At 40.8% G+C, this 18,834-nt stretch overlaps 1 protein-coding gene across 3 annotated transcripts; it reads right to left on the bottom strand.

Moving 5' to 3' along the window:
• Positions 1–331: 331 nt before the first annotated feature.
• On the bottom strand, positions 332–18,113 carry RWDD1 (RWD domain containing 1). Of its 3 annotated transcripts, XM_067546628.1 has the most exons (8): positions 17,874–18,113; positions 15,435–15,500; positions 14,145–14,275; positions 10,505–10,648; positions 8,853–8,985; positions 5,723–5,785; positions 3,230–3,372; positions 332–2,952 (listed from the first exon to the last, which is right to left on the bottom strand). In XM_067546628.1, the coding sequence occupies exons 1-7, from the start codon at positions 17,944–17,946 to the stop codon at positions 3,260–3,262; spliced, it is 723 nt and encodes a 240-aa protein (XP_067402729.1). In that variant the 5' UTR covers positions 17,947–18,113; the 3' UTR covers positions 332–2,952; positions 3,230–3,259. The 3 variants fall into 3 exon arrangements, with proteins under 3 accessions (XP_067402729.1, XP_067402728.1, XP_067402730.1); XM_067546627.1 differs by lacking the exon at positions 332–2,952 and having other exon boundaries at positions 3,053–3,372; positions 17,874–18,112; XM_067546629.1 differs by lacking the exons at positions 332–2,952; positions 17,874–18,113 and adding an exon at positions 16,356–16,431 and having other exon boundaries at positions 3,053–3,372.
• Positions 18,114–18,834: the final 721 nt, after the last annotated feature.

Raw genomic sequence — 18,834 nt, 5'->3', positions numbered from 1 at the left:
TAATATTTTTTGTACAAAATATCCTGTGTGAAGTATCATTTGAAAACTAATAACTTGCTAATAACTAATAATATTGTGGTGAAATGTATGTAGCAACATTATATGTAAAGTTATGATGTTTTTAGCACATGTTCAAACGCACAAAGCTCAGCCTTGGCAAAAATTATTCAACAGGTTTATCTTAAACAAAGGTGTGTGTGTTTATCTCAGTTTATATATAGGTAGTAAACAGGGTACTGGAGACAGCAAGAGGGGAGGAATAGTAGGACACAAGGCAAATATGCATTTCAGCATGCACAGGGGAGAAGAAAGAACACCTTCACCATCAGACTCCATGTTACCTTCTTTATTGTTTGAATAAACTTTGCTTTGAGGGATAAGCCTCAGAAAAATCCATTTTAAAAGGACTATAAAAGTGAGGGGGCAAACACACCCTCAAGTCCTCTCTCTCTCAAACCTAAAAAGATAAAGTAACCATCCCTTTAAATTTGATGGGAAATCCTGACCTGAATTTGGTCAGTCATGTTGCTGGGAATCTCTAGTAAGTACCTTGAACCAAATCTTAAGTTTTAGCTACTAAAAAGCATTTAGCTATTAGAACTTTATTCCTCTTATAACCAGTTCTGACTTAATACCTTATCCTTGTACTCACTTAAAACCTCTCTCTTTAGATTAAAAATAAAACAAGTTTATTTAACTACAAACTAATCCAGTGTTGTGTTTAAATTGAACTGTTTGGTAACTCCAGGAGTAGCAACAAATTGCTGAACGTTGACTTTTTACAGTGTAAAAGACCTCTAGTATCTGAACTGCCCAGGAGAGGGCTAGACAGTGCAGAATATGTTCAGGGGGAAATTTGGGACTGTGAGTGTGTTGGGGTCATCCTGAAAGTAGTAACCAAGGCTGCTGGAAGCCAGAGTGTGGCTCATCTATTGCTGCTGGGGTCAGAGTTGCTAGACCAACGCTGTAACTACATGTAGATACTCAGAGTGTGTCCTGAATGCTGTCAGTCTGTTTGTGGGTTTCCCAGGTTGGGAGTTACAACAGTAAACCACTGTGAGGCATCCACGGTTGCACGGCAGGCAGTGACACAAGCCCTCATGTCTAGCATGCACCCCAGACTGTGACAGTATTATCCTACATAGGAGCTTCTGGGCTGGAGGTTCTCATTTCTAAATATGCAAGTAAAAGTTAAATATTTCTAGTTCTCAAAACACTTGTGGCAACAGCAGTAAACACTCTGCATACAAAAAACCCTTGATTTAAAACTCTTACAAGTACTGATGTTCATAAACTTATTTCCCCTCTTTAACAAACTCTCAGAACTGAACAACATCAAAGCAGCACAAAGTATGATGACCTGGTGGTTAAAGTAGTCATACTAAAATAAGTTAAAATGTAGAGTGCGCACACAAGCCTCCATCATCTAGAGGCGTGGCAGTCTCCTGATCCCAGTTTATTCTGCGACCTGTCTCTTCAAATTAGCTTTATGCCTTGTTATTATGTCTGAACAATCACTCATACACTAAGTCATACTGATATTAGTCCCTTTCAAATATAAAATGATTAATTATGAATGTCTGTTCATCAGAAAAAGACCATGGTTTCAAAAACAAGTAGTGAACATGCTACAATATTAGCAACATGGAGATTCTTGGATTTTCATTTATAACTGATGACCAGTAGCAAATATCTGTTGCACCTTGATCTGTAACCACATATAATTACAATAGAATGGTGTCTTATCCCCTCTCTCCATGTCTGATTAGCTTCCCCTCCCCATTTCAGTTATTCACTTTTCTTTCATCTCTCTTGCCTTGATTTATTCACTCTTTCCTCTCTCTCTGTTTAAAATGTTTTCCAGTCCCTTTTAAGCCCAAATACAGCATCCTCCTTACCCTCATACCCACACTGACATGCTACATCTTCCTCCTAGTAGCAGTTTTCTTCCCTTTCTCACCTCGCTCCATAGCCTGTGACCCTCCAGCCATTCTACTGCTCTTCTCCTAGATGTACTATTGTGGTACCCGAAACAGTGGGAGCAAAGCAGGCGCATGCTGATGCCACCATAACCGCAAAAGAACTGCTGGGCTTACATCTACATGTTGGTTCCTGCAGCTGGAACCTTTTGCTCTATCTTGTACTAACCGACTTTTCACCATAGTTGGCTACAACAATAGTAATGCCAAATAAATAAAATAAATAAAGAGAGCGAGCGAGCGAATTCTAAACTGTCACTCAGGTTATGCGGTCATGTACTCTGCTGATTGTAGAGAATAAGTCCCATTAAAAATTATTATTTTCATAACACTGTTTGCAATAAGGTTAACTACTGTACAAGTTCAAAAGAGAAGCTGCCTTTCAAACAGATCCATCAACTTTTGATAATGACTTTAAGAGTTCCATTTCCTTTACAACTTTTTTCCCAATTTCTTTGCCTGGGTGATGGCCAAAAAGAGTTATAATTTGAAAACAAGAGAAATTAAGGAGTTTTCACTGCTCTGGTTTTACTTTTTTTTAAAAAAAGTTGTGTTCAAGATGTCAATTTAAAACTCCACATAATCTGAAATGGCCAAGTTATCAAACCATGTTTATAATGTAGAAACGATTTCATCTTTAACATCAGCAGTGTTATTGGTGCAGATGTAGTACGGGGAAGAAGAAGAATATCATTAACATGTAACTTTGAGAAGGTTGTGAGAGGTTGGAAGATCACCACAAATCAGTCGCTCTACAGCCGTTTATGAATATGAATGGTTAGAAGCCCCATTAATAAGTTGTATTTGAAGCACTGTAGAGTTCCACAGACAGAGCAGTTTTATATTAAGTATTCCCCATTTCTTCACCAGAACTTCCACACGTATCTTAGGCTGAAGATAATAGAGTAAGTGCTCAGCACACCTTTGTATTGCAGCACATTCAGCATCTGGTCTCATCTTGCATGTCTGATCTCTTCAAGGACAGTTAGTAGGTGGGAAGGGAGAGAGAAGAGAAAACAGATGTATGGGTTTCTAGACTTCATACAGATTAACAATATGCTTAACATTTTACATTTGAAATGCAAAGTCAATTTATTAATTATGATGAAAGTCATCAGAAGAGTATTCTCCTGAAATTAAAATAGTTTGGTTTTTTCCTTCAAAAATGAAAACCAATACATGCTTGGTAGAGCCACAGATGCTGTGGCTTTCCTGACTGCCTCTTTCTCCCTACATGTGTCCACACATACCGATGATACAGCCAGTTCAGCAAACTCAGTCTAGTCACTGTCTAAATCAACAGGGTTGTAATCAGGGTCATCCTCTTCATCCTCCAACTCCAAGTCATCCATTTCCTGGAACAAGGATTCATCCACTTCCACACTGTTTCCAGCTGCAAGAAAAAAAAAAGTGTTTCATTATGGATTTTTATGGAAGCAGGAAAAATAAAAATTAGGGTTTTTCCCCTTCATTCTTCAGAGAGAAAAACGCATTGATCTGCTACTTCTCCATCACCTGGATAGCTGAAAAAAATCAGACAGTGAAAGTCTCTGAGTCCTCCAATTCACCACAAAGAAAAATTCCTCATTAACAGCTCTTTAAAGTTATTCCATGTTGCTGGTCCAAATCTGATGAACTTTATTGTTTGGTTCAAAATACATGTTGACTTGAACAAAATGGAGGAACAAAAAAACACTACTAGAATAATGAAGCATTTCCCAATCCAGTGCTCAACAGAGCTTATTGTGACGTAGGTGAAATACTCACAGCTCATTGATGAAGTGATGTTACCACTGCTATTTCCAAGAGATGGCAATAGTTCTAAACTATCCAATTCACCCAGCTATCTATGATTAATCCCAAAATAAGTGCATCAGTTTGTGGAAGCTGCAAGGTCTCTATGGCCCTAATCTTGCAAACAAGTGAGAGTAAATGAAGTCAATGGTACTACATTTGTGTTGAAGTTACTCTCACGCTTCAGTGCAAAATATGGGCCTATAGGATTATTAGAAACAGAGCACTCAAACACTACATCTAACATGAGAATACCACACATTGCTTTCAGGACAGCAACTACTGGAACGTTATTTGAGAATATATGATCTTTATCAGTTCGGAAGAATGCTGGTTAGACAAACATAAGAGCTTTCCTCAAACTTCCTCTCCTCAACACATCTAGCAACACTCTAAATTATTCCAAACTAATTTAGCTCATGAAGCAGTGTCAGTCACTTTACACGGAGGGAAAAATTGCAAAACTATATGAGACTTACAAGGAAGCAACAAAACCCGACAAACATTTTAAAGACAACTACCCTTTTTCATACATCAATTCTTGTTTATTGGTTATGCACACAAAAAATAAAATTATAGTTTATGGAATTGCTAAAGCCAGACTTATGGAAAAAACCATGAAAAATATATGTAAGAGTTCTACATTTAAATCAGTTATGATATCTAATGGGAAACAGGAGAGCAGATAAAATTCAAATACTTGTACTTCTCAAAAAAAAAAAAAAACCAAACAAAAAACCCAACAACCCGGTTCAAGGTTTCAACTGTGCTCTCAGCAAGTCTTAGTACTTGTCCAAACTACAGGTTATGTAGTGCTTCTACTGTAGACCAGCCCTTAGAGATAGTAAGTGCAGCTCTGTATGTTTTCATATTTCTTTCTGAGACAGCAATATAAGTGACTGATAAAACCTGCAGTATGTCACAGCTGGTTCGGCATGGAACAATGGAGACATCTACTGGTCACTTAAAACAGTCCCAGGCTTATTTCTCTCACCTGTGAGTATTTCACAGTGGGTCTCTATTCTCATTTAAAAGTTAATAATACAGAAATGGTTTGAGATTTACCTACCCATTTCCCATTGCGTAATAATGTCAGAGTTATAACATAGCACTATATTAAAGTGGAGTTATTTAAAACTAAACCAGTTTCTTACTTATTCTCATATTGTCATGCACACCTCGATTGTGCTCCTGGTAGAGGACACGAGAGCAACATCCTCATTTAGGGCCACATCCTGCTCTTATTGAAGGCAGTTGGCCTTTTCTTACTAATAGGTGCAGGAGTAGATGCACACTGAATTACGGCCACCATATGGTATAAAAGTTACTGTTTTAAAGTAAAGAACATTTACATGAAAAACAAAACTTGTTTAAGACCATAATGCCTTTAAACAAAATCTTCTGCTATAAAAGTTAGTGAAATCATCAACATGGCATCTTAAGGAAGATAGCGCCATCTTAAGCTTTTGCAAAGGACCTGCATAGAAAACACACTACCCAATTCAAGACTTCTGCTTATTCTGTGTATTCAGAGTTTTAGCTGCCAGCATTAGTGACAAAATAAGTTTTTACTGTTTTTTGCTTCTGTTAGATCTAAGAGTCAAGAAAGCTAAGAGACAGCTGAATTCTATTCCTTTTTTTTGCATCAACTGAATTAATAAGGCCTTGTCTACATGAGAAAATTATATTGGTTTAACTTAAAAGTGTTTTAAAACTGGTTTAGAAGAATATATATTCTGCTAATGCTCTAAATGTTTGTGTTTTTGTTTTTTTTAAAAGCATTTTACTTCACAATATTTCTGCAAAAGAAGTTCTTCCCACATTAAACAAACATTTAAGGAAGATGTTAACCATAAATCAAGTTTTGTAGCTTAGTTGAGTTTTAGTCAGATTTCTAACCAAGTCTTTCAATAGTGCAAATAATAGAAAAAACAATGACAGAAGTTTACCTTCTTCCAAGAACTGAATGTCAGACGTGTCAAGATTATGATCTGTTTCAAATAGTTGTTTTCCTAAAAGGAATAATAAATATTAAAATTAGTGATAGCCTGGAATGTAATTACTAGAACCATGCAACATGGAAATTTGCAAGAATATGTTAGAATTTTGATATTTAAGTAACATCAAAATAATATTTGATAATTTATGTACCCTTAGCATTTTGCTGATACTTTGCTTATCTTGTCTATTTAAATTTTAAGTTTTCAGGGCAGGTGTTGTCCTCTCAGGGATTCCTTCCCTTACAGGTGAGACAGGGCCTGAAAAAAGGCTCCATGCAAGAGTTACTGCAGCCCCAGGTGAAATCAATGCTGGCTGCTGGGAGAGAGAAGGAATACACCCCATCTCTTCTGGTCTTGCCTGCAGGCCATAGAGAATGCTCATGGAGTTTCAAGAAGGAGGAAGACAGTGTGGATCCCTCACATCTTTTATTAATGACCTTGGCACAAAAAGTGAGAATGTGCTAATAAAGTTTGCGGATGACACAAAGTTGGGAGGTATTGCCAATACAAAGAAGGATCAGGATATCATACAGGAAGATCTGGATGACCTTGTAAACTGAAGTAACAGAAATAGGATGAAATTTAATAGTGGAAAGTTCAAAGCCATGCATTTAGGGAATAACAAGAACTTTTGCTATAAACTGGGGACACATCAGTTGGAAGTGACAGAGGAGGAGAAGGACCTGGGCGTATTGGTGGATCACAGGAGGACTATGAGCCACCAATATGATGTGGCTGTGAAAAAAGCTAATGTGATGCTTGGATGCATCAGACAAGGTATTTCCAGTAGAGATAGGGAGGTGTTAGTACTGTTATACAAGGCACCGGTGAGACCTCATCGGGAATACTGTGTGCAGTTCTGGTCTCCCATGTTTAAGAAAGATGAATTCAAACTGAAATAGGTGCAGAGAAGGGCTACTAGGATGATCCGCAAAATGGAAAACCTGCCTTAGGAGAGGAGACTCAAAAAGCTTGGCTTGTTTAGCCTAACCAAAAGAAAGCTGAGGGGAGATATGATTGCAGTCTATAAATACATCAGAGGGATAAATACCAGGGAGGGAGAGGAATTACTAAAGTTCAGCACCAATGTGGACACAAGAACTAATGGATATAAACTGGCCATGAGGAAGTTTAGACTTGAAATTAGATGAAGGTTTCTAACCACAGGAGTGAAGTTCTGGAATAGCCTTCCAAGGGGAGCAGTGGGGGCAAGAAACTTAGCTGGCTTCAACTGAGCTTGATAAATTTATGGAGGGGATGGTATGATAGGACAGCTCAGTTTGACTACTGGTGGTAGATATGCCCGTGGCCTGTGAAGGGATGTTAGATGGGGTTGGTTCTGAGTTATTACAGAGCATTCATTCTTGGGTGTCCGGCTAGTGAGTCTTGCCCACATGCTCAGGGTTTAACTGATCGCCATATTTGGGATTGGGAACGAATTTTCCCCAAGGGCAGATTGGCAAAGCCTCTGGGGGGTTTTCGCCTTCCTCTGTAGCATGGGGCGTGGCTCACTTGCTGGTGGATTCTCTGTACCTTAAAGTCTCTAAGCCATGATTTGAGGATTTGATTTGAGGATCCAATCAGGCTCATGTTTGTTGCATTCAACATGTATTTGATTACTTTCCTATCATATGTCCATGTCAAGTAAAATGGACCCTTTTATAAAAATGGAGATAAATCGCACATTATCTGTCTTCAGAAAATGTAATGCAGTTCATTTTATACTGATTCTACAAACTACTGAGGTTCATATTAAACTGCTTAAGACTTCTATATTTGTGTTGTTACTATATATAGTTTCTGAAAATAGGTCATATTTAGCTAAATCTTTTCAAATGTAAGTTTCCATGAATTCAGCCTAACATATCCGCAAGTTATACGAAGAGGAGCTCTGTGTGGCTCGAAAGCTTGTCTCTATCACCAACAGATATTGGTCCATAAAAGATATTACCTCTCCCACCTTGTCTCTCGAATATCCTGGGACTGACACAGCTACAACTACACTGCAAGAAAATCTTTGACACTGCAGGGGCCAAATCCAGAGGTCCTTTTTAAGTCAAATTCCCATCTAAGTCAATACATCAGGATCTGAATCCACATCTCTGACATCAATCTCCCTTAGTATTTGCTTTGTAGGCACAATCCTTGGTTCTCTCTATGCACAAGAAAACTGGCTTAAATACAATGGAAATGATGCATTTCAACTGTGTGGCAGGCCAGCAAGCAGAAAGCCTGTATATGGTCTTCATCCTCTTTGTGCCATGAAACCAAGCTCTGCAGCATCGCTCTGATTTTAAACACAGAAGGGATACTTTCAGTGGGCCAGCATGGTCCCAAAAAAGAAAATATGGATCTATGAGGCTGCAATTCCACTGGAGGGAAGGAGTCCAAAACAGGTCACAATCACTACTCCTTGCCACAGGTAATAGTTGCAGCCACAGCCAAGCTGTGTAATTGTCTGGGAGTGAAGAAATCTTCCTCCATAGACCGTTTCTGCAGGTAACTCAGGTTTTGATAGCAATTTTCCCTCTTTATGGCATATGGGCAGACTAAACAGAATTATATGGACAGTAAGAATATTGCATCAACACCAAAATCTGCTTCTAAACCTCAGAGAACAAGAGATTTTGTCTGCTTTGTACTGATTGCATAGCTCATGCATTAACAAATATATCACCTATTTTGGAGTAATGAACCAGAAATAATACAAACTTCTACATTTGCTTGAATAATTTAACATGGAGCTGGCAATCTATATGCTCCTATCATACCACTCCCCACTTTCCTCCCCTTTCCAGTTTTTCCTCACTTTTCCTTAAAGCTGTGAATGGTTTCACATGTGAAATGGAAACATTTAGGACTCTCACTTGCTCTAACATAAATGCTCAAGCCTCCATTGTGAGGCACAACAATAAGCTAATGCTCCGTTTACGAGACAAATCTTCCCCATTAACAATCAGGCCTTAATTTGCTTCTTACAAATCTTAGTATAAAAAAAAGAAAATCTCGGACACGGTTTTGTTATTTGACATACTGGTCTGATAAGTTGGCAAATTTGGAGAAAATTACAAAGTCATACCACTTAATTTATTTTTGCCTGCTTGTTCCTCTTCTTTCATCTTTTTTCTTTTAATTTCTAGGAGTTCTATATCAAACTTTGCTTTCCAGCTTAGGAAATTCTCGATTGTAACAGGAGTGCCATGGAAACAGAGCTAAAAAAGAAAAAAAGTTAAGACAATTCAGTGGCAAAGTAAAGAGTGAGTATTAACGTTCTCTTTATGGTTGAAGTTATTGTATGCCAAGAAGCAGTAACCACTATGCACAAATTTTAACTAGATTTCTTATAGCAAATTAACCCACACCACAATAAGCGACAGGTGAAAACTGACATTCTTAATCACTTTTTTCTTGTGGCTTGCAAATTTATTCACATAAGACTATTGTAGAAAATCCCTGTTTTGATTTGCATCTATAATGTAATACCAGTAAGATAATGCAGGATGTGCACTGGTGGGTAGTGCACCTTATTAGTGGTTTAAGCCAAGTCACAATGAATCAGGGGGTGGCGTGTACAAGAGCGCTAGGCATGCACTGAACAGATATGCTTTTGTATATGAATATTTGCTATTCAAATTCTTAACCCACAGAACAAGTTTATATTTAATATCTGTACCACAGAGGGGGAGAAATTGTTCCTTCCGGCACTACCCGTTGGTGGCAACTACAGAGTGACCCTGCTTTACTGTCACACTCCTCCACACTTTGGGGATTCCAGCGCTTTGTGCTTGTAAAAGCCCACAGCCAACTCTCACTATGTGGGATTTCAGAAATGCAGTGCACTCTGAGGTATAAATATCAGGGAAACACAGAAGAGCATGAGTGTGTGAACAGACCCAAAGCGATGGGACCCAGACTGAAAGAATATTCAGCCCTCCAATTTCTACCAAAAGGAGGAAGTGAAGACTCAGTGGTGGAATTTCTTCCAGCACATCCTGAGAATGGGAATCACTACTCAGTGGTGCCAAACAGAAATACCAGGCTACACTGAAGAGGCTATTGGGTCCTGCTGACACTAGAGGCTGAGCCATCCAAATTCCTTTCCATCAAGTCAATCTACCGAGAAGGAGGAGTGCAAACAGTTGCCCCCCTCTTTGGTGGCATTCATGTTATAAATAGGGGAGAGGAGGCATCAGAAAACAATTTAGGAAGTTCTAACCTTCAATAGCTAGCTACAGTCCCCCAGGGACAGTTCAACATCTGAGAATAGTATGAGTGCAACGTAATATACTTTCTAGAGTCCCTCCTGTTCCTCATCCCTTCCTTCCATTTAAAATGAAAGCCACATGGAGCATGGCATAGAGCTGGTTAACGGCAGCTCTGCACCCTCATTCCAAGGAAAAATATTTAGCTAGAGGGATGATGCCAGTGTCCACTCTGTGCTGCTTGGGGCCCCAAAGGGAGGGGAGTGTCCAAAGGACATGCTCCAACTTTTTAAAGCAATGCCAGAAGCTATTAAGCATTTAAGTAAATACCGGAAAGGTGCAACGTGGAAAGTGCAATATTTATGATATATTAAATCAATGAAGGTGAAGTCATTATGTGGCTACTTCTGAAGTTTTAAATATTGATGCTTGTATCTGGGACACTACTACTGCTTGCCAACCCTAAAGCATCCACAGCAGTTTTAGGAAGGAAAATCAGAAAAAACTAAGTTGAAAATACTTCACCCACCTTTTCTGCCTCCTCTGCTTCTCTTTCCTTCTGTTTCTTTTCCTCCTCTCGTCTCGTTTTTATTTGATCCACTATTTCATTTAATTTCTCTTGTACAGCTGACACTAGAGTGAAGATCATTACCATCCCCAAGTTCTCTTCTACCTGCAACATAAAAAGGGACAGAGTCAGTCAGGCAATTCACTAATCAAACTCATTGCGGACAGAGTGGTTATACCTTATGTCTGTTTGGAAAGTGCTATGCTTAGTCCCATAGGAATGGAAGTTACACTGCTGAATTGCCTTGCACCAGTTTTGGAAATGTAGTCAAACTTATTTCATTGGGTTGAAGCCAGTTAAAATGATCTTGGGAGAGAGAGGAAGGAAGAGTGGCAGAACACCATCATCTCTCAGATCACTTTTTATTCAACAGGTTACCAATATGTTCTGATTACACCTTCTTTAATTAAAGACCCATTATTTCAAGAATGAAGCAAAGTCTCTTTCTATGGTAAGACTATCATCCTGAGTGCTGAAAAGGGTGCATCCAAACCTTTATCCCAAATGGTTTCCTTCTCCCTGCTGTATCCCGTAAATTTGTGGAAGGGCAATTGGGGGAGGAGATGCTTCTAGACTTGATATAGCTCCCCTTCCCATGAAAAGCCAGCACTCTTGACAGGAAGGGGATACAGGGTGATGCTAACAGACAAAGGAAACCCAAACACATTTGTGAAACAAAACAATTTTAAAACAGGTGGGGACTGAACCCTCTAATCATGAAACCCTGGAGCCACGCTGGGTACGTCTACACTTCTGTTCAGAGCAAGCCTTCCAGCCCAGTAGACAGACTCATGCTAATGGGACTTGAGCCAGCACGCTAAAGATAGCAAAGTGGACACTGGGCTCTGGAGGAGACTCAGGTTAGCAACCCAGTGGGTTGGGTGGGCTTGAGAGTTCAAGCTACAACCCAAGCCGCAACATCCACACTTATTTTTAGCATGCTAGCTAAAGCCCTGTTAGCATCAGTCTATCAACTTGCTCCCTGCTGCAGTGTAAACATGCCCACAGGTGCTTATGTAGCCTATAGGACTAGCCTGCTTGCTTGCATCTATATATCTATATTTTTCCTTACAGATTTAAGTATTGTTGTTTTATTATAATAGACTCATAGATTCATATTAAAGTATTACAGCTGTAATGCAAGGTACCTTACACGACACATCCTGTATGAAAGCTAAGACAGTTAGCATACATATGTTTGGGACCTTTGGCCCAGATAAGTAATGATGAGTTAAAGGATAAGACATATATGGTTTTAACCTTTACCCCATATAAGTCAGGAGGCATCAAAGCAGGAGGGGCTGTCTCAGGTTATGTTCAGATTTTTGTTCTTTGTTCATACTTAATATTATTTGTAGTGTTAGTCTTAGCCTTATAAGCTCTTAGCTCTTGAGCAATGCCTAGCTCTCCACCCCTCTACTCAAGAGTTGAGGAACTGAACATCTCTCTCAACCCGGTCATCAGGGAAGGGTGTGAGAATATTAATCCAAAGCATACCGTCAAAATATATATATCACATGAGTCTCTAAAATAAGACTGTAATCCTATCCATTATCCATTTGATTATTCATTTTCTTTTAATCGGTCATTTGTCCATCATTTTATGTTATCTTAATAAAAGCTTATAAAATTATAAAAATTTGGCTATCAGTGTGAGCATTCCTGTTGTGCACCCCGGGGTCCCTATAAAACTCTTCTGGAGCCTGATTCCAGGACAAGACTCATTATCTTCTGATCAGATTAATTGGTGAGCCTATAACCCCATTCAAATGACTAAATCCCCCCAAATCAGGCTACACTTACTAATTACCTGCATGAGCCAATATGGTAGAGAAGGGCATTTCAGCTTTGTCCCCAGTCCTCACTGCTATTATGAGTCCTATGAGAAATATGCATGCTAGAATCGTTCAGCTAGCTCATTGTTAATAGCAATGTCTTGCCTTCATTTTAGTTGCTTTAAGTGCCTTAGTATTTCCCTATATTTTAGCTGTCCAAAGATGTAGCGAATTTATCTTTATTTGGGTAGTCTTAATATCAGGCAACTTACTTATACAAAACTGTTAAATACAATCAAAGGCATTTGCACTAAGCAAAAGTTGTGAAGCAGAGGAGGTGCTAACCCATTTGTTTAGAGCTTTTCCATTTCAGAGTTTTGTTGTTGTGTTTGTGAACCCTAAAACAGGAGCCAAGTTAACCCTACTGTTTCATACTCAGAGTATGAAGGCCAGAAGGGACCACCAGATCATCTTGCTTGATCTCCTGTATACCACAGGCCACCAACACCACACAACAACCAAAATTAGACCAAAGAATTACAGCCCAAAGGAGACTAAACTATTATGTCCTACTGGCAGAGAATAGGTGGGATCAGAGCTCAAGATCCCTGCAATGGCAGGGTATTGATTACATGAGATATATGACCAGATGAGCCTGGCAAGTGATGCATGTGTCCACATTGCATAGGAAGGCAAAAAAAGCCCCATTGTCACTGCCAATCAAACCTGGGGGAAAATTCCTTCCCAACCCAATATATGGCAATCAGTTAGCCCCTGAGCACTTGAGCAAGAGCCAGCAAGCCAAGCACATGAGAGAGAGAATGGTTGGCGCCACCTCAGAGCACCAGCCCACCCCATCCAATGCCCCATCTCCAGCCCTGGCCAACCCTGATGCGTCAGAGAAAAAGGTAAAGAAAAAAAAACAAAAAAACCCACCACAAAATACACAGGGGGAAAAAATCCCTTCCTGACCCCCAACAAGTGACTGGCTGAAGCCCTTAAGCATAAGAGTTTAGAAATATCAGACAAGAACCAGAAAGGATCCCCAGGGCTGCGGCTGCCAAGCCCTGTCTCTCCCCCCTTTCCCCAATCACAAGCAACTCTCATAAAATCCCACTAGTAATTTGTCCAGCTCTCTCTCAAAACTTAGTTTTTTTTGCCCCACAACTCCTATTGGGAGGCTATTCCTGAACCTCACTCCTCTGACAGTTACCTCCTTCTAATTGCCAGCCTGAATTTGTTGAGGGCCAGTTTATACCCATTGGTTCTTTTGCTAACATAGGCTAAAGGACTAAATAGCTCTTCATCCTCCCTAGTGTTTACCCCCTAGTGTATTTATAGAGAACAATCAGTTCCCCTGGCAGCCTTTGTTTTCTTAGGGTAAACAAGCCAAGCTCTTTTAGTCTGCTCTCATGAGATAGGCCCTCCATTGCCCCCGATCATCCTAGTTGCTCTTCTCTGTACCTTTGTTTAACCATTTAGACAAAAACATTTTAAATGAAGTTTCTAAAGCTAGATCATGCCTCTTTATGTAGCTGAACTATTCTTCTTACATGGCATTTAAAAAAAAAAAAATCAGCAAAATGTTTTATTTTAAATATATACTACACAACTTCAGTCAAAAAGCAAAGTCTTTGGGCTTGGAAAATTAAACTCAAGTTATTGTCAGTCACTCCTATAGCAGAATGCATACACCAATTCATAAGACATATGCTCTTATGGGTTTTGGTCAGCATCATAATTTACTGTCCCTGATTCACCTCTCAAACCAATTATTTATGAAATGACATCAGTAAGAGAGTAAATACACACTTAATTTGCCTTACCTGTTGTTCTAGAAGTTTTAGTATGTCTGTGACATCATTATCTTCAAGGTTCTCCTGGGAGAAAATTTCATAAAGTGGAGTTTCATCTGGATATTTTTCTCCGTAGGTAAATTTAAGAGTTGCCTGGACAGCTATAGTACAAAAGGCAGTCTTAGTGTTAAAGCCTCAAACGTCATAAATATTAATTCTTAGATTTATATTAGATTAACAATCTTGTTTTATCTAATAATCCACAACAGGTATTTAAATAAATAAAATGTTTTAGAGGAACCCTTCACCTTACGTACATGCTGGAATTGTATCAGTTGGTTTGAATATAATATATGAACCTCAACTCATCATTAACCCGCAGAAGTGTTATAAAAGTTATCCATTACACAGGAGATAATTCTTAGCACTTACTAGCTGTTTACATCCTCAAAGCACATTAGAAACAGAGGGGTATTAGGTAGATTAATTACTGAGGAACTGCAGATCAGTAAGCAATATCCCCTTTTAAAAAATAAAGTAAGGCAGAGAGATTGAGTAACTTGCCCAGGGCTATGAAGTGGGTCAGTAGCAAATCCAAGACTAGAATTCAGGAGTTTCTGGCTCCCAGTACTGTGCCAGTCCAGTAGACCCAACCAGCAAGAGCATTTCTTGTTTCAAACCATTATATAGCTTATTTGTACAATATCTGATATGTAAATACCCTAGTCAGCATGAATAAAGTGACCAGAGACTGAGTATTGAGCAGCTAGTTTGTGATACGAAGACATTCTGAACCATTACTGTGACGGGCTGACTAAATTTAGGAGCTTCCTACAGTTCTGAACTACTACACGCTTCAAATCTATACTTTATATAGACTGTTAAGTTTTACTGATGAAGGACCTGCTCCTATTGACTTCAACAGAAGCAGGATCTCAAACTCAGAAAACAAACAACTACATTTCTAGTGGTAACAGTAAACGACACTTAAAACATCATAAAGGAATTGTTCTGATTCGACAATCCACTGATCAGAACATATTAACAGTAGATTAAGAGTTCTCAAATAACAGATTTAGGGGAAAAAAATCATTGTCAACTGTTTTGTTACACCAACTACAGCTGTGGCCTTAACTGATATTCAAAGCTCATTCACAAGAGGACAAGCAGACTTTTCACAGCAAGTTACTTCATATTATATCTACTAGAGATAACCCCAAAGACACAGCCACTTGGGATAATATTTTAAACAATCAGGCCCTATAATTTTATAAGGTATAAAGAAAAGTTTTCCCCATGACCAACCCATGATCAACTTACTTTCATCATTTTCTCCTGCTTCAGATGTCACATTGATAGTGAAACTTGTAGGGTTTTCTGATAATACTGTAAAAAAAGAAAAAAGAGAAGTAGAGGTATAATAAATAGAGAATAGTTCCAGAGGGGTAGCCGTGTTAGTCTGTATACAGCAAAAACAACAAGAGTTCTGTGGCACTTTGTTAGTCTTTAAAGAACTCTCATTGTTTTTAATAAAGAGAGAGATTCCTAAAGTCAGACACCTTTTCTTCATTAGGATTAGTACCTTGCTTCTATTATTTCACTAAACCTGAACATCCTTAGGTCTCTAAAAGAGGGACTTAATGCGCCTTCAGTATGTTAATTTTTCCTCTAGATTAATAGTTTTATGTTTTCTAGATGATTTAATGTTTGGTTTGTTCTTCCGCTATTACACAGCATTCCTCTAGCATCAATTTAATACAAAATGTTTGTCCACCAAAAGGACATATAGTGCAAATCTAATCTTGAATAAGATTTTCTTTATGAGGATAGCAGAGAACACGTTGTTTGACTAAAAGAAAGTTGATATGTCTGTGAATAGTTATATGCATACTGAATAAGTGCATAAGTTATATGCATACTAAGTGCTTTCTTGATCTAAATGCAGCTACTCATTTGTTACCAATTCATTATCAATGTGTCTCACTAATAAGAAGAAGAACAGTAAAGGGTGCATTTCTATCTTTATTACAGGTAGTATATGTAGCAACTCTCCAAAACAGAAGTCAGCTCCTATTGCTATTTTTAACAAGCCTCCAGAAGAGTGAAGAGTGCTTTACAGAGCGAATGAAAACACATGGGTCCTGCCTCAAAGACTAAGCAATCTAGCTTTGGAAATGACATGACAATGAAGGCAATGAACAATTGACACACACAATTTAGATATAAAAGAGCTAAATTCACCTGAGGAGGCAAAACAAGGTCCTAACCAGCAGTTACACTTTCTGAGGGCTACACAGGGGGCCCCTAGATGAGTGGTACCACGAGGAGATCTCTGTGACAACTGTGCTTCATCTGGCAAGGAAGATGGGCACGAGACCCACAATTTTGCAGACTAATGCTCCAGCACAGTGTACAATTTTTTCAGAGGGTCTATAAAGCCCATTGCCTGGAGTAATGGCCACAGGAGAACTCTATTACAACCCACATTCTAGACCCATACTGGGAAGGTGGAGTCAATTTCACCTGATTGCTCAAGATTGTAATCAGGTGAAACAGTTTTCATCCCAGTCTTAAAATTTGACCTAAATGCTGCTGCTGTTGCAAACTACAAAAAACCTTTTCCCCTGGGTTTGAGGAAATCCTAACAGTGGGAGCTGGATCAGCTCAACTAGCATGTTACAGATTTAATATAGGACTTCATTATGATCAATGATACAGCCTCTTAAGTCACTGGTAATCAATTCATATACCTTTGGCCTAATACCACACTCTAAAATAACTTCAACACGGATTTTAAAAGGCTGAAATAGGCAGCAGGTCAATTAAACACTCTGAAAAAGAAAAAAAAAACCCAACACTTGCATATTGAATAAAGTATAGAATAGGAGTTTTGAGTTACTGCCACTTTCTTTACCTCACAGGTCATTACAAAGCAATAAGCAAAAATGAATTACTTTGGGGAAGTTGTGTCCTGTGTTTCACAGGAGGCCAAACTAGATGATCACAGTGCTCCATTCTGGCCTTGGAAACTAGGGACAAAACCCCGATATTGGTAACAAGTAGGAAAGCAAACTGAGCATCTGTTGTACTCAGCAATGCCACATGCCCGGTGATGATTAGAAAACGTTTTACTGAGAAAAGGGCACAAAGTTAACTATTTTTTGTCTTTTAATTTCCACCTAGGTGTCAACAAGATCCCTGCCAGGAACGGCTCCCACACAGATGCTCGCCCTAGCAGCCACGCACGGCAACGCTGCTGGCTCTCCGCCCGAGTCCCGAGGTAGCCGCCTGAGCCAGGGGTGCTGTGGCCTAGCACCCAGAGAAGAAGCCAGCCTGACACATGCCACGAAAAAGCAACTCAGGCGGCAGGGGCAGGGAGCAGCCAGGGGAAGCGCTTTGCTGGCGGCTAGTGGGCACTAACCCCAGCGCGAGGAAGTCGCTCAGGGGGACAAGGAGTCACAGGGGACCCAGCCGGGCCAGCTTCTGCTGCCCTGGCCCCGGAAGAAGCCTGGGGTGACCCCACAGGAGCCCCGAGAGGCTTGTGCCGTCCGTGTAACCGTGGCCCGGGGCGGGGGGCAGGGTCAAAGAGGGGGCGCCCCATGGACCCTGTCTGCACCGGCCCGGGTGGGGGTCCCCGTTCCTAGGAGCTGCCGGCCGGGAGGGGGTCCCCGCCCCCGCCCCTCTGCCGGGAAGCTGGCGCCAGGCGATGACGACGACGACGACGCCTCCCCGGGCCGGGCCGGGCCGCGGCTGACTGACCGGTGAACGAGTCCGGGTAGATGGACTCCAGCGCCTCCCGCTCGTTGCGCTGCTCCTCGCTGTAATCCGTCATGGTCCCGCGCCGCCGGCCATGGAACGCTCAGGCAGTGCGGCCCAGCCACTGCCAGAACGGGCGGCCCGCGCAGGCGCAGTCTGCTGCCCTGTCTGCTCCGCCCCGGCGCGGCGGCGGCAGCGGCGGCTGCTCCCCAGACCCGACCGCCACCAAACCGGGGGAGGAACGGGAGGGGCGGCGGCGCCGGAGCGGAACGCTGAAACCGCGCCATATCCTCTGCTCGCTCTCTCTCGACTAGGCACGTCTGAGGCGCCCATGGCAGCCAGACCCCCCCTGCGCTTTGTCTACACGACGGGATTTAAAATCGATTTAGCGCGAACAGCGCGAGCTCCCCGTCCCCGTACAGTGTGGACGCTGGTGCTGGAATGAAGCACTTGGCTCCGGTTCAGATTCATCCACTGTGAAATGGGAAGTTACTTGGGAAGAGCTCTTCCTGCAGGCTCTTAGTCCTCAATGAAAGTGTTTTAGGTTGAAGGGCCTTAATCCAGTGTAAACTAAGGACTCATGGACTCTAAGGTCAGAAGGGACCAAGATGATCATCTAGTCTGATCTCCTGCACAATGCAGGCCACAGAACCGCACCCACCCATTCCTGTAAGAGCCCCCTGACCTATGACTCAGTTATTAAAGTCCTCAAATCATGGTTTAAAGACTTTAAGGTACAGAGAATCCACCACACAAGGAGTCTAATCAGCCAGTTTGGAACCACATGAACACCCTTTGTGGTTGTGCCAGAGCACGCCTCCCCTTTCCATGTGACTTCAAAAGCACCATGTGGGCAAAGTCACACTCATACCAGGGCAGGGGCAGGGTGATGCTGTGCTCTTCCACACACCGCCATGCGTTGTAAATAATCTCACCTCACGCAATCTCACCTCAGGCACCATCT

This window comes from Emydura macquarii, unplaced genomic scaffold, assembly GCF_026122565.2.
Source record: "Emydura macquarii macquarii isolate MOO-44397 ecotype Brisbane River unplaced genomic scaffold, CSIRO-AGI_Emac_v2 contig_1146, whole genome shotgun sequence".
Classification (NCBI taxonomy): domain Eukaryota; kingdom Metazoa; phylum Chordata; order Testudines; family Chelidae; genus Emydura; species Emydura macquarii.
The sequence above is the reverse complement of the archived record's forward strand: the minus strand, read 5'-3'. Positions and strand labels throughout refer to the sequence as shown.